Source organism: Zonotrichia albicollis, chromosome Z, assembly GCF_047830755.1.
Source record: "Zonotrichia albicollis isolate bZonAlb1 chromosome Z, bZonAlb1.hap1, whole genome shotgun sequence".
NCBI lineage: Eukaryota > Metazoa > Chordata > Aves > Passeriformes > Passerellidae > Zonotrichia > Zonotrichia albicollis.
In genome coordinates, this window is record NC_133860.1 from 33,429,832 (window position 1) to 33,455,369 (window position 25,538).

General features: G+C 46.6%; 3 protein-coding genes across 3 annotated transcripts in view; all 3 read right to left on the reverse strand.

Annotated features, from left to right (window-relative positions):
• Nucleotides 1-14,224: 14,224 nt before the first annotated feature.
• LOC113459721 (multicilin) lies at nt 14,225-18,179 on the reverse strand. Its single transcript, XM_074532772.1, has 6 exons — nt 17,381-18,179; nt 16,979-17,064; nt 16,595-16,667; nt 15,997-16,211; nt 15,741-15,851; nt 14,225-15,352 (listed from the first exon to the last, which is right to left on the reverse strand). The coding sequence occupies exons 1-6, from the start codon at nt 18,063-18,065 to the stop codon at nt 14,870-14,872; spliced, it is 1,653 nt and encodes a 550-aa protein (XP_074388873.1). The 5' UTR covers nt 18,066-18,179; the 3' UTR covers nt 14,225-14,869.
• A 1,192-nt stretch (nt 18,180-19,371) lies between these two features.
• CCNO (cyclin O) lies at nt 19,372-21,088 on the reverse strand. Its single transcript, XM_005490674.2, has 3 exons — nt 20,546-21,088; nt 20,275-20,460; nt 19,372-20,144 (listed from the first exon to the last, which is right to left on the reverse strand). Exons 1-3 carry the CDS (start codon nt 20,789-20,791, stop codon nt 19,659-19,661), a joined length of 918 nt encoding a protein of 305 aa, XP_005490731.1. The 5' UTR covers nt 20,792-21,088; the 3' UTR covers nt 19,372-19,658.
• Nucleotides 21,089-21,723: 635 nt separating this feature from the next.
• The window catches only part of DHX29 (DExH-box helicase 29), a 35,631-nt gene continuing 31,816 nt past the window's right edge, over nt 21,724-25,538 (reverse strand). Inside the window, exons 26-27 of the mRNA XM_005490655.3 lie at nt 24,686-24,782; nt 21,724-23,965 (exon numbers count right to left, since the gene is read on the reverse strand). Of these exons, the coding sequence (XP_005490712.1) occupies nt 23,910-23,965; nt 24,686-24,782 (153 nt within the window). The 3' untranslated portion in view covers nt 21,724-23,909. The remainder of the gene's footprint in view (nt 23,966-24,685; nt 24,783-25,538) is intronic.

Here is a 25,538-nt window from a genome sequence, read left to right on the forward strand (position 1 = left end):
CAAGGGAGATGTCTCCTGAAATAATATGCCTGGAAACATTCCTTATTTTTGACCTAAATTGAGCAGTATTTACCTGTTTCAAGGTTCATATTTCATATGTATATATGCACAAGTTCAAACAGTATATAGTGTCAAGAGGTAAATGTCACAGGTAGGTGTCTGACTCAGGAAGACCAGAGTAAGAGCAATAGTATAAACCTCCTGTGGCGTTCCCAGGCTGTCCAAAAGGAACTGCATAGTGTTGCAAACAGTTTCTTGTCATAGTTGTAGGAATATAGACGTGTTACCTCTACATAATTTGTATCATGTAGACTTACTCCAGTCCTTTTCTCTGTGGGACATTTGCTTATGGCCACTGTTGCAGCCCTGCCCTTAGCCTAGATGAGCCCAGATTCAAACACTGAGTAGTCAATTTTATTTTAAATTAGAATTATCATTGGTTACTCCATAGTCCAGCTTACCTACAGGTTACAAGCCACAGCATACCTCTCTCTACAGCCACCTAATGGAAAACAAACAAAGGTTTCAGCACTGAAGCTTATGAATTTAGTCTAGATGGAGGTAAGATTTTACCTCCAACATCCATTTTGATTGAAAGTCCTTTGAAGTCTCTCTGGAAAGGAGGTACTGAGTTAGACACCGTATAAAAGCCAATTAATATTGTATTTGAAGCCTTCACTTTGTTTCTTCAGAATTGGTCTTAAATCACTCAAAATAAATCTTAACTCGATACAAAACAAAACATGAAACATTTACTTCCTTGAGTGCTGCTGCTGTTAGCAGCCGCAGAAAGTACGGGCTAATTGAGTTCTTCTTGTTCCACAGCAAAAGGCGGCTACCTCTGAGTTTTCCGTGATGCTTTTGAATGAAACAATATGGAGTGCAGCTAGCAGCTGTGGACACATCAGGGACAACAGCCAGCTAACGTGCACTGCCACACTGTTACACTCTCTTCAGTTTTGGCCATTAGTTCCCCTTCACCACCAAACCCAAAGTTTTGTCTCCTAGAGATCAGTCATTGCTCACTTCAGCAATACAGCTTTTCCCTGAGGGATCACTTACATAAAATATATATGTTGAAGCAACATCCTCAGCATGCTAGAGATTACATTTCTATGCTATCATATCTAATGGCAGAATGAGTTATCTTCTGCTTCAGTGTTTTTCAGTATGGTCAATCCCAGAGACACCTTCACTTCCCACTCCATCAGTTTGCATGCTACAGTCTTACCTGGTTTTGTGATTCAAGTCAATTCCTTAAGGCACAAGATGCCTGTATTTTACCTATTGATTACAGTGCAGCAGTTATTTTTGTGATTAAAATGTTTCCTACCTAGGTTCCTACCGTACTTGAGAGCTCTTTGCTGTGTCCCTTATCATATAACACCTAAATGTAGGTAACGGAGTTTGCAGTGCCAATGGAAAGAAGTTCTGCAGATCTATACAACCCCTTCAAACAGGGCAAGTAACTTTTGCTTTTGAAGAGTAAGCAGTCTCTCTAGTGCATCAGAAAAGAAGCCCAAAGGTGTTTTTGTTTCATCCCCTGAAGGGATGTCTATTGACTGTAACTTGTGGTTTTTTGACTTTGCAGATACTACGCTCGAGAAGGTGTCATAAGGACTAATAGAAAACAATAGAAATTACATGTTGCGGGGGTTTGCTCAAAATCACCTACTTTCCATAGTTTCCTTCCCTCCTTCCTCCCTCTGTCCCCCAGAAAGGCGCAGTGGAACTCTCAGTTCAGTGCTTACAAAGGAGTGCAAACCTCTGTGCCTGTCCTTACCTTAGCTGCTCTCCGTGGGCTTTGCTTTCTGCTCCACTTCAAGTCCTTTCCAATCGTTCTCTTCGCGTCATGCTTGAAAAAAACCACAGACACACAACACTTAGCAACCGCGCAGCTCAGTTTATTCACCCTAAATCACCTTCCCTCCAGCCTCGCTGCTGGCGAGGCTTCCCTGGGAGCCACGGCTCCAGGGCCAGTTCAGAGGCGCCGAGGAGGACCGGTCCTCCCTAGGGCACGGGCAGCCCCTGCACCCCACGGGATGCTGTTACCAAAGCAAGTCCTCGTCCCTCCTGCTCGTCCTCCGGCGGGTTTTTCTAATTTCCGCTCCGTCTCTGCCGGGGCTGGCTGAAGCCGCTGCCGCCACCTCAGGGAAGGTTTCCTGACCCGGGGCAGGATCCCTCCGGGGGGGTGGGCTCCGGGCAGGTGCGCGGCAAGCAGCGCCTCTCATGGCAACCCGTGCGGAGGGAAACTTATAGCCCGGCCGGCCCTCGGGGCGCCGGTCCCCGCGGGGAGGCGGTGCCAGCTGCCCGGCCGCCCACCGCACCGTTCCGTGGCGCCGCACGCCGTCCTTTAAGCATCCCGCAGGCGCGCCCGCCGCGGCGGGAAGCGCGGTCCGTCCCGCCGGCGGGCCCGGGCTGCGCGGCGGCGGTGCCGGCTGGCGGCAAAGCGCCCGGGCTGCGCGGCGGGGCCGCGCTCCGCGGGCAGGGCAGGGCGGCGGCCGTGCCAAAGAGCCCTGGCTCGGCATCGGGCACGGGCAGCCCGCCAGACCGACGGCCCGGGCCGCCGACACCTCGCCGAGGCCGCTGTGCCACCGCCCCAGCCGTGCCCCCTGCGGCTGCCATCACTCGGCCGTGCCGCCGTCTGGGGCTGCCATCATCACTCGGCTCCTTCTGCCTCGGCAATGGGGCTAGGGCAACAACTTGACAGAATCACAGCTTCACAGCATCGCAGATTAACTAGGTTGGAAAAGACTTCTGAGATCATCAAGTCCAGCCTACAAACTAACACCACCATGTCAACCATACCAGGGCACTAAGTCCATAGCATCCAATCCATTTTTAAACACCGCCAGGAATGGTGACTCCACCACCTTCCTGGGCAGTCCATTCCAATGTTTAATTGCACTTTCTGTGAAGAAATTCCTTCTAATGTCCAACATAAACCTAATGGCTTGAGGCTATTTCCTCTTGGCCTGACACTGGCTGCCTGGAAGAAGAGACCGAGCCCCACCTGGGCACAGCCTCCTTTCAGGCATCTGTAGAGAGTCATAAGGTCCTCCCTGAGCCTCCTTTTCTCCAGGACACACAGCCCCAGCTCCCTCAGCTGCTCCTCACAGCACTTGCGCTCCAGCTTCATCAGCTTTGCTGCCATTCTCTGCCCTGCTCCTCAGCACATGCTGCACAAACCCCTCGCGTCTCATATCAGCTGCTTCCCACTGCCGCTCCGCCTGCTGCGAGGAGCCGGGCAGCACGCACGGGGAGCCAGGTGTGCGGGGCAGCGCCGTCCTGAGGCACCCAAGCCGGGCTGTCTGAAGCGGAGGGCTGAATGCAGTGCCCCTTCGTCAGACGAGGCTGAGCAAACGGCATCGCAGCCCTGTACACAGCCTCCTCCAAAGCAGGTCCCAAAACCCAAAAGCGAGCCAAAGCCGCTCTGCTTCACCACCATCTTACACTACAAGATTCCAAAAAATAAGCTGCTATCATTTGCTTTTACGTGACAGGCAAAGGGAGAAGTTGTAGGGGAAAGTGCGAAACATCGCTTAATGCCAACAGGTGAGTTGTTCCTGCATGTGCTTTATGGAGTTCGCATGCCGGAGGGACAGTACACATTCTTAGGCACTCAGTTCGTCTGAGAAAACCTGAGCACAAATTTGATAGGAGAAAGGTAAAACAGTCGTTTGTTTTGTTTTGTTTTGCTTTTAACGATAGAGTTTAGTTAAACGAAAGAGGTAAAAAGAGAAGAGTTACTGGAACATGTAATATGGGTTTTTCCAAAGTAAGTTCATAACCATTCTTTTTCAGTCCTTGTCATAATGTCAAAATTCGGGGTGTCACCATCTAGGTTTTCAAGAGAGAGATGCAGGCGGACGCAGAGCATGTAAAAGAGTACATTTTCATATTTCTAGCTTTTGGATGTTAGAAACAGCATTAAAAGTGTTCTTTTCTAAGACTAAGAAATAGAGTACCACTTTCTAAAATATGCTGAATGTATTCTTCACTTTCTTACTGTTTCTGGAAACAAGGAGAGATTTTTCTAAATTTTACAGTGAAAAATAATTATTTGAACCAACAAAAAAATTATTCTGCAAAAAAGTTTCTCAAATAATTTCTTATTTCCTACATAATTCTATTTTGGAGCTGCATGCTTCACATCTGCAGAGAAAGCATCGTGTAAACAAGATGCTGGAGGACTATACTGATGCATTTGTAATAAGCAATAATTAAATATCAGTTGATGGAGTTGTTTTGCCAGAACAAAGTAAAACTATTTCAAAAACCTGCCACCTTATTAGCTCCCTTTCTGCTGGTAAGGACACAACAAAGCACACCCAGCATACAAAGTGGCTGGGTCACTCAGCACCTCCTTAACCCTTTCCGTAAAACAAACAGCACACAGGGCGCTGCTAGCATAGCTTCACAAAGGGCTGCTTGCAATGCTTCAGTTACTCGTTTAACTGAATGCGAATTTTTTTTCCTACAAGACTCAACGTTTAACGAGAGCAGCCAAATATCGCCACCCTGCCTAACAGCAGACTCCGGCATGCGCAGCAAAGCCAGCTCGCTTGAACACTCAATAAATCAGCAACACTCAAGTGAAGTGTATTGAACTGTTACCTATCAGATCAGCGTTTGAGGCTCTTGACAAACCTCTTTCTCACACTGAAAAGTTTCTTTCAGGTGAGAAAACCTGTAACCGTGCAGTTTGTTTGACAGTGGGAGGAAAGAGGTTGCAGTTGAGAACTTTATGGCTGTAAACTGGAATAAAAGTCAAAAGTCTTTCAAGTCAACAAGGTTTTGTTTGAGTGAACTAGAATTGGGATTAATAAATGCTGAGCAAATCATTAAAGAGGAAATAATATGACCCACTGCAAGTGGTGTTACAAGCAATGTTTCCTACCTGGGAACCTTCAGCTCACGCATGCACACATGCACAATGAATGGATTATAATAAAAGATCTGGGGGTTTTTCTATAAAATTTCTACTGAACACTGATTAACAATGGGATATATGCCAAGATATTACCTTTGGTAGCAGCCTTAAGGTAAGTAGCTCCCTAGGTGAAGTCAGTGGTAAATAAAAACAAGCAGGAGTGCAATGGGGAACTCTGAACTTGTCTGTGTTTTTTGAGAAGTATGTGTTGAATTGTCAGGAAGGTATTATAATACCAGGGATATCCTTAATACATTCTTTTTCACTTGAAGTACATGATATTCTGGAAATTATGTGCTAGATAAGAGATTTTTTTCTCACTTTGAGATTGCAACTTAAACAGAGATTTGTTTTAAAAAGTTGTACACAACTAAGTGTATCATTTCTATAATGCTTCCAGCACCTTACTGATATGTCTACAAAGTGAAATTAAGTCACTTGTGTTAAGTGTCTTCATTTCTTTCTCACCATGGATTAATTTTAGGCTCCTCGTTATGGAACCTATACAGCCAACTGCTCAGTTATTTCATTTAAGTACTAAAAACATGGCTAAAACTTTGTAGCTCACGGCAAAACATTCCCAAACTGGTATGTAAGAAGTCATGTAGTTTGTCCTCACTGGCAGCAGATGGTGCTGATATGTTGTGCCCGGTACTCCTTTGAAAGCTGTTATTCAGGTTATCGATACCGTCGTAACATTGATTTCTCTCATCCATTATCCCTAAGGTCTTCTACTATAAAATTGCTGCCATCATCATATGTCAGAATTTATCGAGATAAAATACAAGTTTGTAGTTTGAAGGTGAAGTTTGGACATCAGCAGCAATACTCATAACAATTAAGCGCTGACTGAAACAACACTTTTCAGGAAAAGTTGAATTCATCACATCCAGGCTGCTGGACAAGGACCACTAACACTTTTACGACCCAAGAATTTCTCGGCATGAAAGTGAGGGTGCTCCTTGCCAAATGACTGCTGACAAGTCATGATGGCAGCTTACACCTGATCCAGGCAAGCAGGGAGATATAAAGGGCAGATCACAGAACACTGCCTTAAAAGCAGTAGATGGCAGATGGTCTCCACGACAGAGAAAGAGAGAAGTGAACAAAAATGATCTTTTGAGTAAGTTTTTAAGAAACTTTTGCTTAAATAAAGGCCTACTTTGAGAAACCTGGCTAGCTAAGGGACTTAAATATCAAGGGCATATTGGATACTTATCAGAGATGATGTAGTCACTGCCTGTGACACCCAGGATAAACCAAGAAAGGTGTAACAAATTGTGTTAAGAAAAATATCACCATTTACAATGTGAAGAGTCCAATTAAGATTTATCATCAGTTTGAGTTTTGAAACAGGTGGGAAAAAATGTTGAACATACAGAGGTGAAATTTTTTTTTCCATTTTGCAGTTGCAATCAGGAGAGATTTCTGGGAACCAAAGCCTTCAACTTCTGCCAAAGCAAAAAATTATGTCCCAGCTTTGTTAAGTGCTCACTGAGCAGAGATCCTGAGACCATCTTAATTTTTATGAGAATTTTTATTTTAATTTACCATCTTAATTAAGATGAGAACATCTTAATTTTTCTTCCTGTATTTCTTCACCATTCTCTCTAGATTTTCAGCCAGTATACAGAAAGATCCCAATCTTGTTGCCTGCTCTGTGCTTAAGCTCCTCTGAGTGGGTTAGAGGAACATTTCTCACAGCAGTACGGACAAAGCCCTGGGCCTTTCTAAGTGGCTGACAGATGTACTAGATGGTGGTTCTCATTTATTAAAGGGGGCTTTGACCCTCAAGTATTTCTACCTGCAACAGAAAGCAAAGCAAGCAAGGGGAAGGCAGGAATCAGGAAAGAAATGAGGACTCAATTCATGTGGCTGTTCTCATCACATCATTTCACACTGCAGTGAGCAGCTGTTGTTTAGACTCCAGAATGAAATATTGTTGACCAGGTAACTGGAATATTCTGGCAATGAGCTCAAAGCTTCCTTTTAGCTGTACAAGGAACTCAAAGCTTCATTTTACTTGTACAAAGGAGAGGTAATTAAGAGGACAAGAGGAGGAAATAGTTCCTGCGTCTTTGCTGGGGCTTTCATTAAAACCAACAATTAACATCTCAGTCCAGTACTCTGCTCATTAGAAATCTCCCATTACATTTATCTTTGCCTGCACAGTAAAACTGACTGTGAACATGAGGGTAGTGATCTCTAGAAATAACTATCCACTATTACTCTTCAGATGAACCCCAACACTCAAACATAAAGGAAAATTACATCTCCTATGCAAACAAGTGAGAAAATAAAGAAAAAAACCATGTAACTCTTAGTTGTGTGCTGCATTCTGTCATAATAAGAATGCATTATGTGCATAGACTGTCGTATTGATTACTGGCTATATACAAATATTTCTGATTCTTGTCCCTTTGTGCCACACTTTTTCCTGTATCTAAACTTCTTTTATTTCCAACACTAAATTTAGTAAAAATAATCCTGGTTGACAAGTATATGAGAGTAGATCAAAGCTCTATTTAGCTCAGGGACGAATTTGTGTCACCTGTTAATTTCTGGCTTTATTGGTTTAAAAAGAGAGAGGTGGAAACAAAAAACACCAAGCAAACCAGGGCACCAAGGGATAAGTGCATTTTGATAAATTGTATTAATTTTCATGTAACACACAGTTGACTCCCAGGATTTTCAGTTTTGATGTGACCTTCAGCTTTCATAAAACAATAGTCTATTTCTTCATCAGCACCCTACAGTAATTTCCTTGTTTTGCTTTTCCATGGACAGATCAAAAGCTGTCCTGCTAAGTCATTCATCCCAGGCCTTTCTGCTGAGTTTCACTCTTCAACGTGTTCTCCCTTTTTTTGTGCACACTTCTTATCCATTTCAACACACCACTGCTACAGTTTAAGTCAAGGCTTACAATATGCTGGGATCCTGCACTGGCATTAGAGCGCATACAAGGTAAAGCTACATTTTGTTTAGCCTTGGATAAACTCCAACTGAACAAAAGAACCTCTGGGTTCATTGCCAGCAGCCAACTGTGTGGCTAAATAATATTTCATCCCTGAATCCCGAGAGTCTGGATTAATAAACTGCCAAAACAATACTCAGACTATGAGTGATTGTTTCCAAAGCTTCCCTAGCAGCTTCCATTGATAGCACAATACTTATTTCTACATTACTAGTACCAAACTGTATGTTATTGTACAGTTAAGTATTGCAAAAAGTAATTACAGCTCCAAATAATTATGAATTGCAACTATATCCAAGGCTTCAGGCACCTGCTGCAGGTGACTCCTCTCATGTTGTCTTGGACTCAGGGCAATGTATCTAACACTCTTTCCTGGATAAGGGTAATTCACCGTGCAGTTAAAAAGCACTGTCATGTCTCAATGCAAGTAATTGCTGACAGGTTCAGCTTCAACACCTATGAGTTCCTGAAATGCTGTTATGATTTCAGGAACTTCATATGACTTGCCATGGAAATAAGTCCCTGGTTTCACTTCCAAAGACTAATATTTAGGGATTCATGTCCAACTGTATTTTCAATATAGTTGAATGCACAATCTAAGTTTTCAGTTAAAATGGTTTTTTAGGTTCGTTTCTCAGTTTCACTCTTTCAAAACTGATTAATTTACAATCATAAGATCAAAATAGATCTTTACAATCTACAAATTTACAAAGATAATATCCCTCATCTCCCTATTGAGATAAGGACTTCAGCAAACCAGGTGTGCAGTTTTTAGTTGAGACAGGCTAAGTCATATTCTCAGCACTTACAAACTTAATGTTGAAGAAACCCAATTTGTACCTCACTCTGTAGGAGATGCTCATCTATTTCAAGTCTTCCACTTTTTTAGGCTCTAAAACACTTCCTTGATATTCAGGGTGTAGGTATAGGTCAAATAATCTCTGTCAACCCACAATTTGCATAATCCCTTCCCCTCACAAGAGATACAAGTCCATTCCAGCTCCTCTCAGAGACATTGTGAGTGTCTAGTCCTGCAAGGGCCTTGGAACTGCTGGATTCCTGGTCCCACTCAGAGGCCCCCTGAGACAAAGCAGACTGTGAATTTCACCTGGAGATACAATTTTGACACAAAATTAGAAAGAGAGGAGCACACTACAAACATCGAAAAATTGAACTACACTAGAGACAATCAGACCAAAGAAGAATAAAATGGTATAACTTTTTGTTCATAAATATCTCTGTATCTGTTTTATTAATAATACCTTTTACACAAAGAGGCCATTGTGAGACATTCAGCTACTGATTTTACCCTCATCTCTTCCTTTCCTGTTTGTTTTGTTGGCAAACTACTACTTGGTCTGCACTGCACACCCCAGAATATCCTGAAGTATGCGTTGTCCATTGCTCCAATCATTGCTTCAGTCATGTGAAGGCGTATTTGATAGCTGTAATTAGAGTTCTGAAGAATGGTGTATGGAAGTGCTGGGTGCTTACCTCTTATCACCTAATGCAACCACCCCTAGGGCACCAACCAATTGCAAAGAAAATAATACCAAGGAATTTCCTAAGAGAAAAAAGACCTCATTTAGGGCTATTAGATAGCTCAGCAGTGTCACGTCACGGGTTCACTAGTGATTGTTTAGCACTCTTTACCACTCACCTTGAAAAATAGTGCAAAATTTCCCAAGGCCAAAAGCTGTTGAAAGTCAAACTGAAATATGTTAGGAAAGTTCCTGCACCTTTTTCAGCCTGGGATCCACCTGAGTTAGGGAATTACAAACATACAAAGATTTAGTGACAGACAGAGAAAGCCCATTAGATCACAAACCCTTTGATCATGTCACATTAAAGAAGAATGATTTCAGATGGAGTCCTGAACTACAACAAGCTTTTGAACACATGAAACAGGAGATTGTTCATGGAGTAGTCCCCGGGCCAGTTCAGGACAGGATAAGATGTGGAAAATGTGCTCTACACTGCAGGCAGCAAAATGGTCCTTCCTGGAGTCCCGGTGAAATGTATCCAGGAGACTCGGGGATGAGCCCTGGAGTTCTGGAGTCAGGGATGCAAAGGATCTGAAGCTGTCTACACTCCAGCTGAAAAAGAGATCCTTGCAGCTTATTATGGGATTTGAGCTGCCTCAGAGGTGATTGGTAGCAAAGCACAGCTTCTTCTGGCACTGCCAGTGCTGGACTGGATGTTCAAAGGGAAAGTGCCTTCCACGCATCATGGCACTGGTGCTATGTGGAATGAATGGATTGCTCTGATCACCCAGTGAGCTCAAATAGGAAACCAAATCACCCAGGGATCTTGAAAGTCATCACAAACTGGCCTGAAGGTGAGACTTCTGGATTATCATCACCAGAGGAGGAAAAGGTTGAACATGCTGAGGAGGTCCTACACTACAATCAGCTGCCAGAAAATGAAAATCAACACACTCTCTTCACTGATGGTTCCTGATGTATTGTAGGGACAATTTGCAAGTGGAAAGGTGCTCTATGAAGCCCTACACTGTTGAGGGACAAGGTGGATCCAGTCAGTTCACAAAGCTGGAAGCTGTCCAGCTGTCTTTAGATGTCACTGAGTGAGAGAAATGGCCAGTGCTCTGCCTCTACACTGACTTGCTGATGGTGGAAAATGGATCAGTGGAAAAAGACAGGCAGTGCAAAGGGAAACCCGTCTGGGCTGCAGAAGTGTGGCACCTCTGCCCAGCTGGAGGAGCTGGCTGTAAAGTAGATCATGTAGGTGCACAATACATACAAGAGCTGGGCTACTCCATTGTCTTCAAAACAATGGAGAGGTGGATCGAGGTGCCAAAGTTGAAGTGCCTCAGGTGGATCTGGACTGGCAACAAAAGGGTGAATTATTTCTGCCTCAATGTACCCACGATGCCCCAGATCTCCAGGGAAGAGATGCAACATCTGTGATTGATGGGTGCACTTAACCATGGACACTCCCTGGTTACCCCAGACTGTGGCAGATTGGTTACATCACACTACCACAAACCCACCAAGGCAAGCTTTATGTGTTTAGAGGGGAAACAACCAGTGGATACCCCTTAGGGAAGACATTTTGGATTAGTCCTGCCTCAAGCAAAGGCAAATACATCCATGGAATTGTTTTTGCTTAAGGACGTGGATGCAGCTGGTGGGTAATGCAGAAGGATGGAAATATGATTGTTACCTCAAGGAGGTTTGATTTTGGGGGGAGAACAGTCTGTAATATTGAATTGTGTAACATTGCTGGCAGAATGACACTGCCACTGTATGCCATAACTACCATGGGCTACAAGGATGCTCCAGGTTCACCAATTGTGAGCTGATGCAGCACTAAACCAGCCAACAGCACACAAGCCCTCCTGCTCTGGAAGATGTCTAGGGAGGGTAAAGCACACAATCATGGGCTACACAAACTCAACAGGCATCTTGTAAGTATGGCCATTGACTACAGAAATAATACCTTTGCATGTACATTTTTATCTCTGTATCTATATAGATAGACATATGTGTGTATACATATACATATACATATACATATACATATACATATACATATACATATACATATACATATACATATGCCAGAGCCATGTGGATGTCTCTGTCAGAGCCATGTGGGTGTGCCTAAGTTTTTATCTGCCAGGTAAGGGAAAGCAAGGGATTCTCACATCCAAGAAGGAAAGGGCTGTGGGTGCTGTATTGGTCTCTGTCTGAGAAAGCTGTATGACACTGGGTCTGCTCAGTCAGACACCATGAGCATTTTTTGTGCAATCACCCTCTTTTATATATTGTTGTTGGTATGTATTGTTGCTGTTACTTTTCATTCTCTTATTTCATTGTTGTTTCCAGTAAATTGTTATCTCAACCTCTAATTCTGCCTTCTCTCTCTCTCTTTCTCTTCCTCTCTCTCACCAGTGTGTGGGTGAGGGACTGGAGGACAGGGATCAGTTGCATGAAGTTTAACTTCCAGCTGGATTTAAATCATAACTCTCACGGGCAATCACAACAACAATTTACTGGGTGAAAAAGAGAATAGACTCAAAATCCAAGTTGACTTGTTTTATCAAGTGAGTTCTAATTTTAGCTGCATTATCCAGATAAGAAATCTGGAAATTTTACCAAAAATGAATGTTTTCATGTGTTTTACCAACACATGAAAAACCTTGAAGGCTCCTACTGATTTATTCTTCATAGTATTTTATTTAAGATATAAAGTAAATATTGGATATAGTCACTTGCTATCAGAGTTTGAACAGGTGCTAGGTGGAAGTCAGACTTTAAGACTGATTTTACTGTAGCTATGAAATAGTTGTGCCAAAGCAAACTACAGCCTCTTTTGACCTCATTATCTTTAGTTGTTTGTTGAGGCTGTGCAATGCAAAATGCAAATAATGGCTGCTGACCAGAAGTCAATGTTTAGAAAAGATGAAGAGTGCTGCTGCTGTCATATGAAGAGGACTGAAAAATGCTTGCCTTTTCCTTGAAGTTAGACACAGGGGTATTTTTATTTAGAAAAATATTCAGGAAAACAAGGGAGTGAACGTCAGTGAAATTCAACCTCTCTGCAGTTGCTGAAGAGCCAACAGGAGTGGTTTAGTACTGTTGTTGTCGCTGATAGCCATGTCTGGTCTCTACATGATCACCATGTATGAGTGCCCGAGCCGCCTCAATGCCTGCCTGCCACCACACAGGATCTGTGGCAAACTGGCAGGAACATCAGTTGCATCTTTGTGATGGAATATAGGCGGCAGTTGCCTAAACCTGTGTGCTTCAAAAACAGCGACCAGAGCAATTAAATGACACCAAATGTTTGCCTGTGTTTACATACAATTTGATAATGAACATCAAAGCAAGAACATTTATACTACTGGCATGTGGAGAGTAGCTCAGACTTGTGAATGGGCAATATTTTCTCTTTATGATCCATTGAACAGCCCTAACAAGCCCTGCAGGAAAATGCCATGCTGACACTCAGTATTGGATATTGTCTTTTGATCAAGGGATGAGCAAAATTGCTGATTAAAAAAGGCTTTCACAAATTCTAGCTATAACCTCTTGATCTCATTAGCCAATTTTCAGCCTTCTGATTAACAGATCTTCAAATTAAATAGACTTAAAAGTACATTTATGATCGTTTTCTACTACTTTTAGACTACATCTCAAAATTAATCAAGGATCCTCTTACCATAGAACACTATGAGTAAAAGTAATCAGTGGAAATGCCATAGCAGGTTCACTGAAAAAGTGGGTGAAAACATATTTGTAATTCTGAAAAACTTGAAGTAGCAGCAAGATCAACAGTAGTCACAATCCAACAGGGTGGTTATTTCATTTTTGCATCCACACTTTTACTGTGTCACTTATTTTCTGAGGAATTAATATTCTTATGAGCATTACATAATTGTACATATATATATATATATGTGTGTGTGTGTGTGTGTGTGTGTATATAATTGTACATATATATATATATATATATATATATATGTATTTATATGCTATCTTTCATTATTAATCTATTCCCTGCTGAATTCAGTGCAGACAGAAAGATTTTGTCTCTTCTGTCTGCTGTCAAACCAGAGCTTTCATACAGGATTTTGGCCAAAGTGGGAAAGGTCTTCTGCAAAAATGTAAATGTCTCTGAAGTCATACCAGGCTTGGGGCCACAGCATCCCAGAAAGGGCTTCAGCATCATTCTTGCTAGAAAAATGTCAGTGCTGCAGACACGAAGGACCTCAGATACTCAATGACCACTTTTGCAGTCTCCTAGCAGCCATACCACTACATATTGTGCTGGCAACAACAATCACGCGCCTTCCAAATACATCACTGCTTGCCACAAGCACAACAGCATGTGCAGGGTTTCAACTCCCCTAGGAAATCCACTGAGGTGATGATGTGATGTCAGCTTAACCATAACAAAGGCCTGTCACAGCTGGACTGCTGTTAATGTTCATGGACCCATGCAAGGACACTGGAAAAGCTGAATGCTGAAAAATTATAACTTCACAGGGAGAAAATCCCTGCCCTGGGTGCAGCAGAGCGTCACTTGTGTGCCACAGAAATACAAAACTATCAGGTACTGTTACATAAGTGTTATTAGTGGCTTAGCTTTCAAACTGGTGGGTGAAAGGAAATGTTTCTCAGTGAGACTCACAGGAGCATCATCAGACACACAGATACACACTGATGAAAAGTGTTTGGTATGCATCATGGTCATGGTGTTAGGCTATAAACATATTTCTAGCAGTACACTATATACATCTCCTTTAATCTGTAACTCTTTACCATTTCTCTTTATATAAGTTAGTACCGCTGACTAATGTTAAAAGTGGCATGTATTATTCCAAAACTTTACATCACTATTCTGTTAGAGATGCTTTCTGCTACCTCTGCTCTAATTAAAGTAAATATGCATACCTGCTGCAAAATTAAGTCTACAGTAAATCTCCACAAACAAACTGGCAATTTTAAGCACCATTTAATCATCATAACAAGTACAAATATACACATACAGTTGCACACATGAACGATACAAGTTTACTTTGTAAACATTGGGTATAAAATTCCACGATGCAGCATCGTGTTTCACCACCTGGGACGATCCCTCTGCTTTCACACTGGCCAACTCCAGCCACTGTCCTGTCAGCTACGCTTGTCTGCTCAGCTGACTAAAAACCTCTGGATAAAACTGGGCAGATCTTCGCTTAATTTCTACTTCCATTAGCGAGCTACTGATGGCAAGCTGCCGGAGTCCGTACGGCGGCGCGGCGTACGAAGCCTGCGGCGCAGGACCCTCACTGGGGCACCGTGCCTCCGCCGCGCTCTCCCGTCGCTTCTCCGGCAGCCGGGGGGAAGCGCGAATTCCCCTTTTCCCAGAGAAAACGGGGAGCGTGCAAGAGCTGGGGGGCCCCGCAGCGGCCGCGCTCCGCCTGCCCGGACCCGGCTGCCGGCGCCGCGGGCTCAGCGCGGCACCCATCGGAAGCGGAGCCCGCCGGCAGCCGTGCGCAGAGTGAAGGCGTTTCCCTGCGGAAAGGCCAGGGTGCGGATGGCGCCCGCCTCGCCGAGCGCGGCCCGCAGGCTGCCGCCCCCCTCCAGCTGCCCCGCGGCGGGGCGCGGCGCGGCGCGGCCGGTGCGCAGCCCGCGGAAGGCGCCGTGCAGGCGCGGGTCCGGCCGCGGGCGCTTGGCTGCGGGGCTGCCCCCCGGGCTGTGTCCCGGGCTGCCCCCGGGGCTGCCCCCCGCGCTGTCCCCAGCGCCGCCCCCCAGGCTTCGCAGGGCGGCGCGACACTTCTCGGACACGGCCCGCAGCATGGCATCCACGCCCTCCGCATCCTCCGAGCCCGTCCCGGCCGGGGCAGCGGCGGCGGCGGGGGGAGGAGGCAAAGGATGAAGAGGAGGAAGAGGAGGAAGGACTGTCCCGTCGGCGCTTTGCGGGAGCATCAGCGTCTGCCGGCGAGAGGGAGCGCGAGTTCCGCGATCTGCACCGCACAGCCCCGTCCTGTTTCGCACCACGCTGTGCTCCCCTGCTCCATCCACACCGCCCGGCCCCGAACCGTAGCACGCTGACCCCTGCTCCCCCCGCACTGCTTCACCCCGCACTGTACCAATCCACGCCGCCCTGCCCCACGCTGTCCACCCCACATCGGCCTGCACCACACAACTCCCACAGCCCCACACTGCGCCATCCCATTCCACACCTCCCCCCCTCCAGGCCCTGTCCCACCCGTGCTGCCTCACCCTGCACCCTATTCCCCCCTGCACCCGACATCACACTGTCCCCCAGGGACAACCTGGGCCGCAGGGCAGCCGGGCTGGAATGGTGAGCAGCACTCACGTCAAGGACAGCAGCCAGCTGCCTGGCCTGACTTGCCAGCTCCTTCAGCTGCACGTTGCTCTCCCGCAGCGACACCAGCTCTTCCTGCCTCTGTGTGAGGGTCTCCTGCAGCTACGAAGGACAAATGGGGAAAGGGGTGGTCGAGACAGCCACACTGTCCAGGAGCCAGGGGATGCTGCATGCCAGGGCCCTCCAGTCACCTCAACAGGATGTGACAGAACACAGCACAGCCTAGGGAAGGCTTTGGGGTCCCTACCTGGCTGTTTGCCTCCAGGGCATCTCCCAGGGCTTTCTGCTGCTGGTCTGCCAGGTCTCTCCAGCATGGCTCAGGGGAAGACAGGTTCTGTCGGGCAACCTGCACCAGCACACTGCTCTGCAGCTGCGGGGTGCAGGGGCCAAAAGCCACCTCCTCACCAAGTGAGAAATCATAGTCAGTACAGTCCAGTGGTGGTGGCACTAAGGTGGATACATCTGGAAGGAATAGCCACAAGTGTTAAGTGGAGGTATTCACGTCTGCTCCCCCCAAACCCAGCACACCATTCTGGTTCTAAACATCCCTCTGGAGGTTCCCTCTGGACATGTCCCTCTGAAATGCTTTTACTCTACTGTGACAGCTGTGCATCCTGAATCTAATTTGCCTCCTGTGGGAGAAAGCTCAGTGACAGCTCAGGTCTCTAAGGGGGTGAGCGAGAATGCGCTTCTCACGGACTGTCCCATGGTGGGACAAACATGCAGTGAGTAGGCATCCAAAATTCCAAAAGCAAAGCAAAAAAAAAAGGAGACCAAATGTAGCATGACTGCAGATGTGCACACGCAGGTACATTTGGCTCAGGTAAGGAAAAATATCTACTTACCAGGTATAAAATCACCAAGAGTATCCCTGAATTCCTGGAAAACAAACTCTGGCCCATCCTGGAAGCAGGGACCCTGGCAGGGGTGAAAGAAATGATCCAGTGAGCGAGGCCCAGGGCTCAGACCTGCCCACACCACTGCCCAAACTGTTTCAACAGTGTCTGCTGCCTGTAGTCAGCATCTTATCACAGTTCCAGCATCCCCAGGCGCCATCCCCTTGCCACTTGCAACCCATCTGACACACGGCACAAGATGCTGTCCTCTGCTGTGCCCATTTCACAGGTGGGAAACTTGAGGCTAGGGAAGTTGCCAGCACCCATCTGCTTGAGAGAGCTACCCCTTCAGGTGCCAAGCACAGCCTAGGCTGTTCGGAACAGTAGGTTTACCTGCTGCAGGGTCACAGGGCCAGCTGGGGTGGTGGGAAAAGTGGGGGCAGAGGCTGCCAAATCCTGCCAGTTGATGGTGCTGAGCACTGGGGACATTCAGAGACAAAGGTGAGTAGCAAGGGCAGGGGTAGACATAGCAAATGGGGCACGCCAAAATGAGAAGTACGGCTGGGGAACATCTTCGATGTGCGTGGCCAGGTAGTGCAAGGCTGGGAAACGGGGTGCAAAGGCACCAGGGAGGATTCAGCGGGGTTCACGGAGAGGGGTCATGGCCGGCGGAACACAGAGGAGGGAGGGTAAGGTGGGGGTATCACGGCTGGGGAGCACCAGAGGGGCGCAGAAGGAGGAACGGGGAAGGGTGCGCGCCTGGGGGTTAAGGCTGTCGGCCGCAGGCTGACTCACCCAGGGCGGGCGCGGCGGGGGCCGGCGAGGCGCCGCTGCGGCAAGCGTGGGGCGGGGGAGCCCGGGGGCTCAGGGCGGCCGGCGGCGTCCACGCCGTGTCCCCGCCGGGCCGGGCCGGCTTCTTGGCCGGGCGGGCGGGCGGGCCCTGGACTGTGTTGGGGCAGATACTGCCGAAGGCGCGGCGGCGGGCGCCCTGCTCCATGCTGGCGCCGCGGCCTCGGCGCCGGCCTCGGCTCCAGCTCCGGTGCCGGCGGGCGCCCTCCGCCCCGCGTCCCGCTCGGCGCCGCCCCGCGAGCAGGCACAGCGGCCATGGCGGGGCTGCCCGCCCGCCCTCGCTCCGCCGGGGCGCCGAAACCTCCCGCCGCCGCCCAGCCGCTCCCGCGCCCGCGGAACCTTCCCCGCGCCTGCGGAGCCTGGGCGGGCCGAGGGGCTGCCCCGGGGCAAAGGCGAGCACAGCGCTGCCCGCCCCGCCAGCGCGGCCGCCCGGCCCCCAGCAGCTCGGTGCCGCGCTCAGCCCCGCGGCTCTCTGCCGGGCAGCGCGGGCGGCAGCCTGGGGGCTGGGCTGGTGTTTATAATGGTGTTTGTTAAACCTCTCTAAGGAACAGGGTCCGTCTGCGTTGAAAGCCGCGGGGGACGGCAGGGGGGCGGGTGTGTTATGTAGGAGAAAAAAGCCCGTCAATGGCATCTTGAATGTAGCGATCCGCGCACCGGGAGAGGGTGCCCTCGCACCGGCAGAGGGTCGCACCCGCTGCTACGGCATGTCCAGCTGAAATCACCGACGGGGCTGGCGGAGGTTGAGCTGCCCTTTATTCCTCCGTGGTGGTCCTGTAGGTATTTTTCATAACAGCAGCGTGGACAAGGTTGCCTCGTTCTGCCTCCACACCTGAGGGCAGGCAGGACTTGGAGCGCCGCCCGGCGTCCGGGTCCCCCCTGCGCTGAAAGGTGAGCACTCCTGAGGGCAGCTCCAGGTCTTTTAACACTGCTTTTGTACACAGATACACATGAAGAAAATGAAATATTTTACATCACTATGATTGTTTTCTGTCTTTGATTGTGCCAGCCTGCTCAGGAGCAGCGTTATAGACCTGCTGGAAAACTAAACAAACAAACAAACAAGCAAACAAACCCAGCTGTTATTATTCCACACTCTGTTTTCCTACACTTATGTCAGTGTGTCTATTTTTTTTTTCCTGAGCCATGACCAAGCCAGCGGTGGCAGTTTGAAACGGGTGAAATAAAACCCCATAGACTGGCTATAGAGCAGGTATTTTTTTATCGCAGCACTGGAGGTGAGGGGGATTTCTTCACCTAACCCACCCACCTCTGTCAAGTGCTGTGGTTTATTTATACAGTAAGTATTGCTTAATATTGCTATATCGTTATAACATCATCATATATGAACCGAAACTTATTTACATAATGTTATCTCATGGATATAAATAGTTCTGTACTGTGGTTGTGCTTCCCCAATTTAGGTGGTCTTGGAGGTCTTCTTCAACGAAGGCTTAAGGTGTTCCTAACAACTGAACTTTTCAACTTTGTCTTCAGAGCATGCACAGTTATGGTGTTCCTCGGTCCTTCTGGATCTAACTGGTCAAAATTCTTAATTTTGTGGCTAATTTGCTTTACATTTGCTAATTACTAATTAGTACATCCTGCTGCTTCCCAATATAGCTATACCTGTCTATTTTTCAAACTATTCACCTGGCGAGTTTCTGTTTATTTAAGCATTAAGCAACTAGTTAACTATATACTGGCTCCTGCATTGTCTAGAAAATTATGATTCGGGTTATATTGGTATCTTATAACTCAAGATGTACAAGCATCTTGTAACTTTGACTCAAGCTACATAGGCATCACAGGGAATGACACTGTTGGGCGTGTTTATTTTGTGAGGGATTGTGTTAACTGACAGGGTGAATTTGTTATGTGCCAATGTGTTTCCTCTCCCAGATGCGTCTGCCTGCTGCCAGCTAATAAAGGTATAGATGTAACAAACAGAAAAGAGTTTATTCAATATTCAGTTGGTCCTTATGTTATCTTTATGGACCACCCTCCATTTAAATAACACAGTACGTTGAGATTCAGTACAATATTTACATGCTTGACTTAAAAGAATACAGCAAAGGGACTGTGCAGATAACATGACACATAAAACCGTTTGCAAAACGCCATCTAATTTTTAAGCTCCAATGACACTAAGGCTTAGTGGATCACACTGCACCGACTTTGTGGAGCACAAACGGCGAGACAAAGCCGTCTCCACCACCACCCGCCGTCAGCGGTCATCTCCAAGCCAGGGGCACTTCTGGGCCACCTCCGAGGGCAGGAGGAGAGACAGGGACCGCCCGTTCAGAGACACCAAGAGCTGAAGCTGGTCCATGCAGTCCCGCAGGAGCCCTTCTGGGTAGCCGCTGATTTGCAGGTCCAGGGGGCTGCGGTGGCGCAGGAGCCGGTCCGCAAGCCCCAGGCTGCTGGCGGCCAGCAGAGAGGGCGCGTACTTGGTGAAGGCATAGTCAGCCAGGCTGAGCTCCGCCACGCCCGCCGCCAGGCTCCGGGCATCGGCCGCCTCCGCCGCGTCGGCCCCCCGCGCCTCCAGCCGCACCCGGCTGAAGTGCTCCAGGAAGAAGCTGACGGTGGGCGCCGCCAGGTCGAAGTCCAGGCGATGCAGGACGATGCACTCCAGGTTGCGGAGCTGCTGGCGGGTGAAGGCGTCGCAGCAGAGGGCGAGGAGCTCTTTCACGCTAGGAGGGTGCACCTCCACCTGCGGGCGGGGACAGGAGTGAGGACGCTGCCGCCGGGAGCTGGCGCGGAGCCCGGCCTGACGAAGGCGCCCTCAGGCCGGCCTCCGCGGGCCGCCACCCCCGGTGCGGGGCAGCCGGGATCGCCCCTACCTGTTTGCAGGCGATGAGCAGCGCTGTTACCCCCAGGAGCTGGAAGCAGTCGGCGGCCACCGGGGTAGTGGCGAGAAAGCGGTCGAGGATGTTGACGGCCAGGCAGAGAGCCTCCAAGGAGAGCCCGAAATGCCGGTGCACGGGGATGAGCCAGCTGACCAGCTTGCAGCGCGCCTCTGCAGTCACCTACGGCACCGGCAGCGGGGATCAGGCGGGGCCGACCTCGGGCTCCCCCGCCCATTCCCCGCCGCCGGCCCCGCTGCCCCCCCACCTGCGGCTGCCGGGCGAGCGGCTCCCGCGGCTGGAAGCGGCTCTCCAGCCCCTTGCGGGAGCGGTACCAGCTCTCTCCATAGTCGCGGAAAGCCTGCAGCTCCTGCGCGTTCTCCCCCGCCGCTGCCGCCGCTCCCGTCCCCGGGCGCCGCCGCCGCACCGGGCGCCGCGGGCAGCCTCCAGGGGAGCCGCCGGGCCCCCGGCGCTCCGGAGTGCCGCCGCACCGCCCGCTCGCCGCCGTCACCATGGGGTGGGCGGCCGCGTCGGGTCCGCTCCGGTCGCGGCACTGGCTATTTGAGCGGAGCGGGGGCCGCCAAAGGTGTCACAGCCCGCCTCCCCGGCACCCCGCCCCGCCCGTCCCGTCGTCTGGGCACTTAGGGGATCACCGTCTCCAAAACAAAATCCGAGCCACTGAAATGTCTGTCTCTTCTCTGCCGCTTGCCCTCGGGCAAAAAGACTGTGGAGTCGCCATGTGCCCTCCCGACCACAGCCTCCTCGCTCTCCCGCGGCACAGACAGCAAACCAGACAGCTTTGCCGTAAACCCACAAATGCGGCCAGCTGAAGCTGCCGCCTCGATTTTGCCATTACCAACTCAGGCGTCTCTCCAGCTCCTAGCAGTCCAGCTCAGAACCTCGTGAGCTTTAACAACTACCCATCACTGCCTGTACATAACACTGCCAGTACAGGTCACCAGAAACAGCACAGGAGGACAGCAGGGGAGAAAGCCAAGAATGCTGGAGCTCGTGATGCAATCTGGGTCTCAGTTATGCTTTCATCCATGGACTATTTATGTGACGAGGCACTATTTTAAACAGCTGAATGCAGGGAAATTAAAACAGTTCTGCACTCCACCCATTTATAGTATGCTATTGATGTGGAAAGACCAGGAGAAAGAAAACCTCTTCTGGGTTAAGCACTGGGAAAGATGGCAGTAGGAAACAAGAGCTTCAAGAAGCCAACGACACAGAAGAAAAACGGGAGGAGGTGGGAAGTCTACAGCATGAATAGCAGGAGGAAGAACTCCTCTCCAAAGTGAGGACAGAGACCAGGAGAACATGCTGCCTCTAAAAAACAGAAAGAATACATTGCAGACCACAGCTGAGATTATGGTGACAAAGATCCAGAGATACTGAATGGTCTTGTGTCTGACAAATGCTTTGAGAAAAGTAACACAGAAGTGTTAACAGAAGTCTTTATTAAATAAATAGAGCAAAAGAGAAAGTTCATCCACCATATACAGGCACAAAAGTTGCTCATGTATACTGCAGAAGCAGAAAGCCAGTGTAGCATCTATTTTTTTTGTTTCCTGGGTTTTTCTTTTTTAGTTTTTTCTTTTAAAAGTTAACTGTGCTTAACTGTACAAAACAGTGTGACCTCCCTCATTTATTTTACAGAAAACCGTTGCTCACACAGAAGATCATCCAATTTCCCAGTTATTACAATATATCCCCTTAATTTATTTCAGTCCTTTATTTAGAAGATTACAAAGCACAGCATGCTAGAGAAACACAAATAATAACTCTGAATTTCAACATTACCACCTATAAATGGAAAAAACCTCTAATTTATCACAGTTGGATAAGGGAGAAGAACTCAAATACAATTCACACCTTCCCTAAGATTTAACATTTAAGATCAACAACTCATTTGCAAAATTCAAACCCAAAAGAAAGAGCAGCTTGCTAACAACTGAATTACTGAGATATTTTCCTATTTCCTGTTTCCGAAGGATGCAAATAAAACATCTCAACCAAAACATCAAAAAAGCCATCTCAACCAAAATAAAACATAGGAAATTTGTTTAGAGTACAGATTTAGTTTATATCTTCAATGAATAAAATTTGCAGGTTTTGATTTCAGTGTGGGAATACTGAAGACAAAGTTGAGATCTTAAGATCTACGATCAAAACTTCCTATTCAAATGCTTCCTCACCTAAATGGTGTTGTAAAAAAACCCCCCAAAAGTTACTTCCTGTCTCCTATGAAATCAGGACTGCCACTACATTATCATAATGCATAACAGAATAACAGATATGATCCCTGTTCCTTCACAGCTGTTAGCAAAAAGCTTTCCTCTTCCAGAATTGGTGCAAGCTAATGTGCACAAGCTGGACAGCAATACCAGTTCTGCTGTCATAATCTAAATGGATAGGCTCCATGTATTTTGCATTTTGATTCAATTCAATTTTGCATTCAATTTCCTGAATGCCCTTCCTATACATGATTAACTTCTGCTGTATAAAATCCTTATTTTTCAGATTAAACAAAAGTTGTCATCTACACTGTGCTTCTGTCTGAAGACAGTTCCCATTTGACTGCAACTGTTTAATGGCAGATCCTCCCCACCAATATATCCCTTATTCTTGAAAGCTAAGTTGGCAATTTAAAACTGTGCTTCATAATTAGAAATAGTGTGGATAGGTGCAAGGTGAGACCATCTGATTCATTAAGCTATTCAGTTAAGAATTATTCAGTATTAAAGAAACAAGAAACAAAGGATCACACAGACATCCAGTCATTGTGAGCAAGCAGGGTAGGAGAAAACTGCCACTTGAAGTTTCCACTAGGAACTTCTCTGGTATTTCCTTGAAGAGGGTCAATGTGAATTTTGATCAATAAATGGAGAAAAACCACATGATCATCTCTTGAAGGGGGCCTGGAGAACTATGCAAAACTTAACACACAGAAATATAACAGAAGTTGCAGGAGTTGCAAGGATCAGGGTAAACAGGGAGGAATAACTGTGCGAAGAGGCACATCCCCCTCCTTGGGAGGAGCTGCTGGTCAGTACACATCTCACTGAGCACTCATTCACAGCAGTCCATACTATCATCTTATAGATGCTTATAGAGCATCTTCTCAACACAAATCATACAGAAAAATTAAGAGTTCTCTAAGATGTCTTGGTTTAATACTGTAAATTTAGTTAAAAAAAAAATAATTCATCACTTAGGTAACCCATATGAGAAACATTTGTCTTTTGTTTGCATAAATGGAATTCTACTCAACTGAGATTCAGGATCGAATCTTCAATCACCAGTACAGATTGTACTGATGGTATGATTAGCACATTAAGTTAAAAAAGAGAAATGGCCGTGAACAGTTCATAGTTCGATAAAACTGCTTGCAGCTATCATTCATACAGTCAAGACAAATGGCACCAAATATAGTGTAAAGGCTAAACATATTCAATATTCATCGTAAAATTGATAAAAAGAAAGGCTGATCCGATGCAAAATGATGCAGTCTATCCCCATCGTGGCTGAGATCAACCACACTAAGAATTTAAATACTTCCAATTAGTGTTGGAATGCGTATTTCCCCTGCAATTACTGAAGCTCTGATTTGTTACTGATTTCTGATTTCAGTTACTGTTTTCTGTTTTTATCAGCTCCTTGATGATGTATAAGACCTTGTCATCTAGAAAAGAAAAAAAAAACCAGAGTGTGAAAAAGTGCAACTTGATTCTGAAAATGCCAAAAATTGTAAGAGAAGTCCAGCTCTCAGCAACTTAAAATTCTAATGTTTTAGGCTATGCCAGAATCTAAAGCAAAACAAGTGATTACCATTTGGCAAGCAAAAGGACAAACAGTACGTACACAGTACATCACCATAAAATGATCTGATAAATTGCTGATGACCATTTCAGTATTCCACAAGAGATTGGGAAAGTCGTGGGTTAACTCCAGATACATCAGCATACAGAACTCCCTTTCTTCCCCACCTACAATATGCTCCTGAACATCCAGTGTCCAAATGTTCTGCTATCCCTTACTTTTGGGAATCAACATGCCATTGCTTAATATTGATTTTGAGATAACTTGCACAACACTTATAAACCATCTATGCCTAGGATTCTTCACACATAATCTCAATTTTATTTTGAGATGCTTACCTCACCATTACTACTACTACCTTGAATGCTGTTACCAGGGATATCTTTAGAATGGCAGTTGTGCAGATCTTTGTACATCTGAGGTGAGCCACACAATACATGCAGGGTTAGTAATGACTTTCTGGAAGCCTCTTAATGGAACCTTCATGTCACACATGCTACTGTGTGAGGACACAGTGTACTAACTATTTTTCAGTTTTGCTACAAGGTCCATTTAACAAAGAGTACTGCCAGCAATAAGTTACCTTCAAGTGACATTTTGGGATTTTCAAGCTTCTTTTTCAAAACAGACTCAATGAGAACTCTCAGCTGTTTGAAAATTACTGCTATCTTAACAGGAGCCTATAAAGAAAAGACAAACATTTCATCATCAGACATTTCACACTAAAATATAGATCAAAATTTTACCCTACATATAAACAACAGTTTGTAACAAGATTCTTGCAAACATGATGCACATATGTGATTTTTAATGGTAATGATAATCATGATATATAGTGTACTCATTAAATGACTGCCCTTACATTATGCCATAGCTTTAGGCACCAGTTGTTCATAGTATGAAAGCCTGAAGAACAGCAGCTGAAAAGGGTAACTTAGAATGTGTTCCCACACAACCAGCATAAGAGGAAATTATTACTTCACCAATAAGCTGCCCAATTATTTGCCTTTTTACTCCCCAGGGTAACAAAGTTCAAATTACACCTATATCTGAAATAAAACAGCTATGCATTTGCCTCTTGGGAGGTCTGCCAAGGCAATCACAAGCCTTTTCTATATCTCACTATAAATGTGGATACCTAAACATGAACCCGCTCCCAAAAATATTTAATTTTATCCTTTCCTCCCTATTTCAATCTTTATTTCATTTATATTCTGCCTTTGGTACAACAAGTAGTTGCTACATCAGAAGTGCAAAATGCAAGGTATTTTGCTTAGCTTCTCAGTAGAAAAGTAGAAATCCTGAAACACTGTAAGATGTGATTAGCCAAGCAACTGCACAACTATAGCCACCCAGGGACCAGAAAAAGAATCTCTAACAAATCCACAAGGGACCTGCCTGCTAAAATTCCTTGCTCATGTAAATCAGTGAATTAA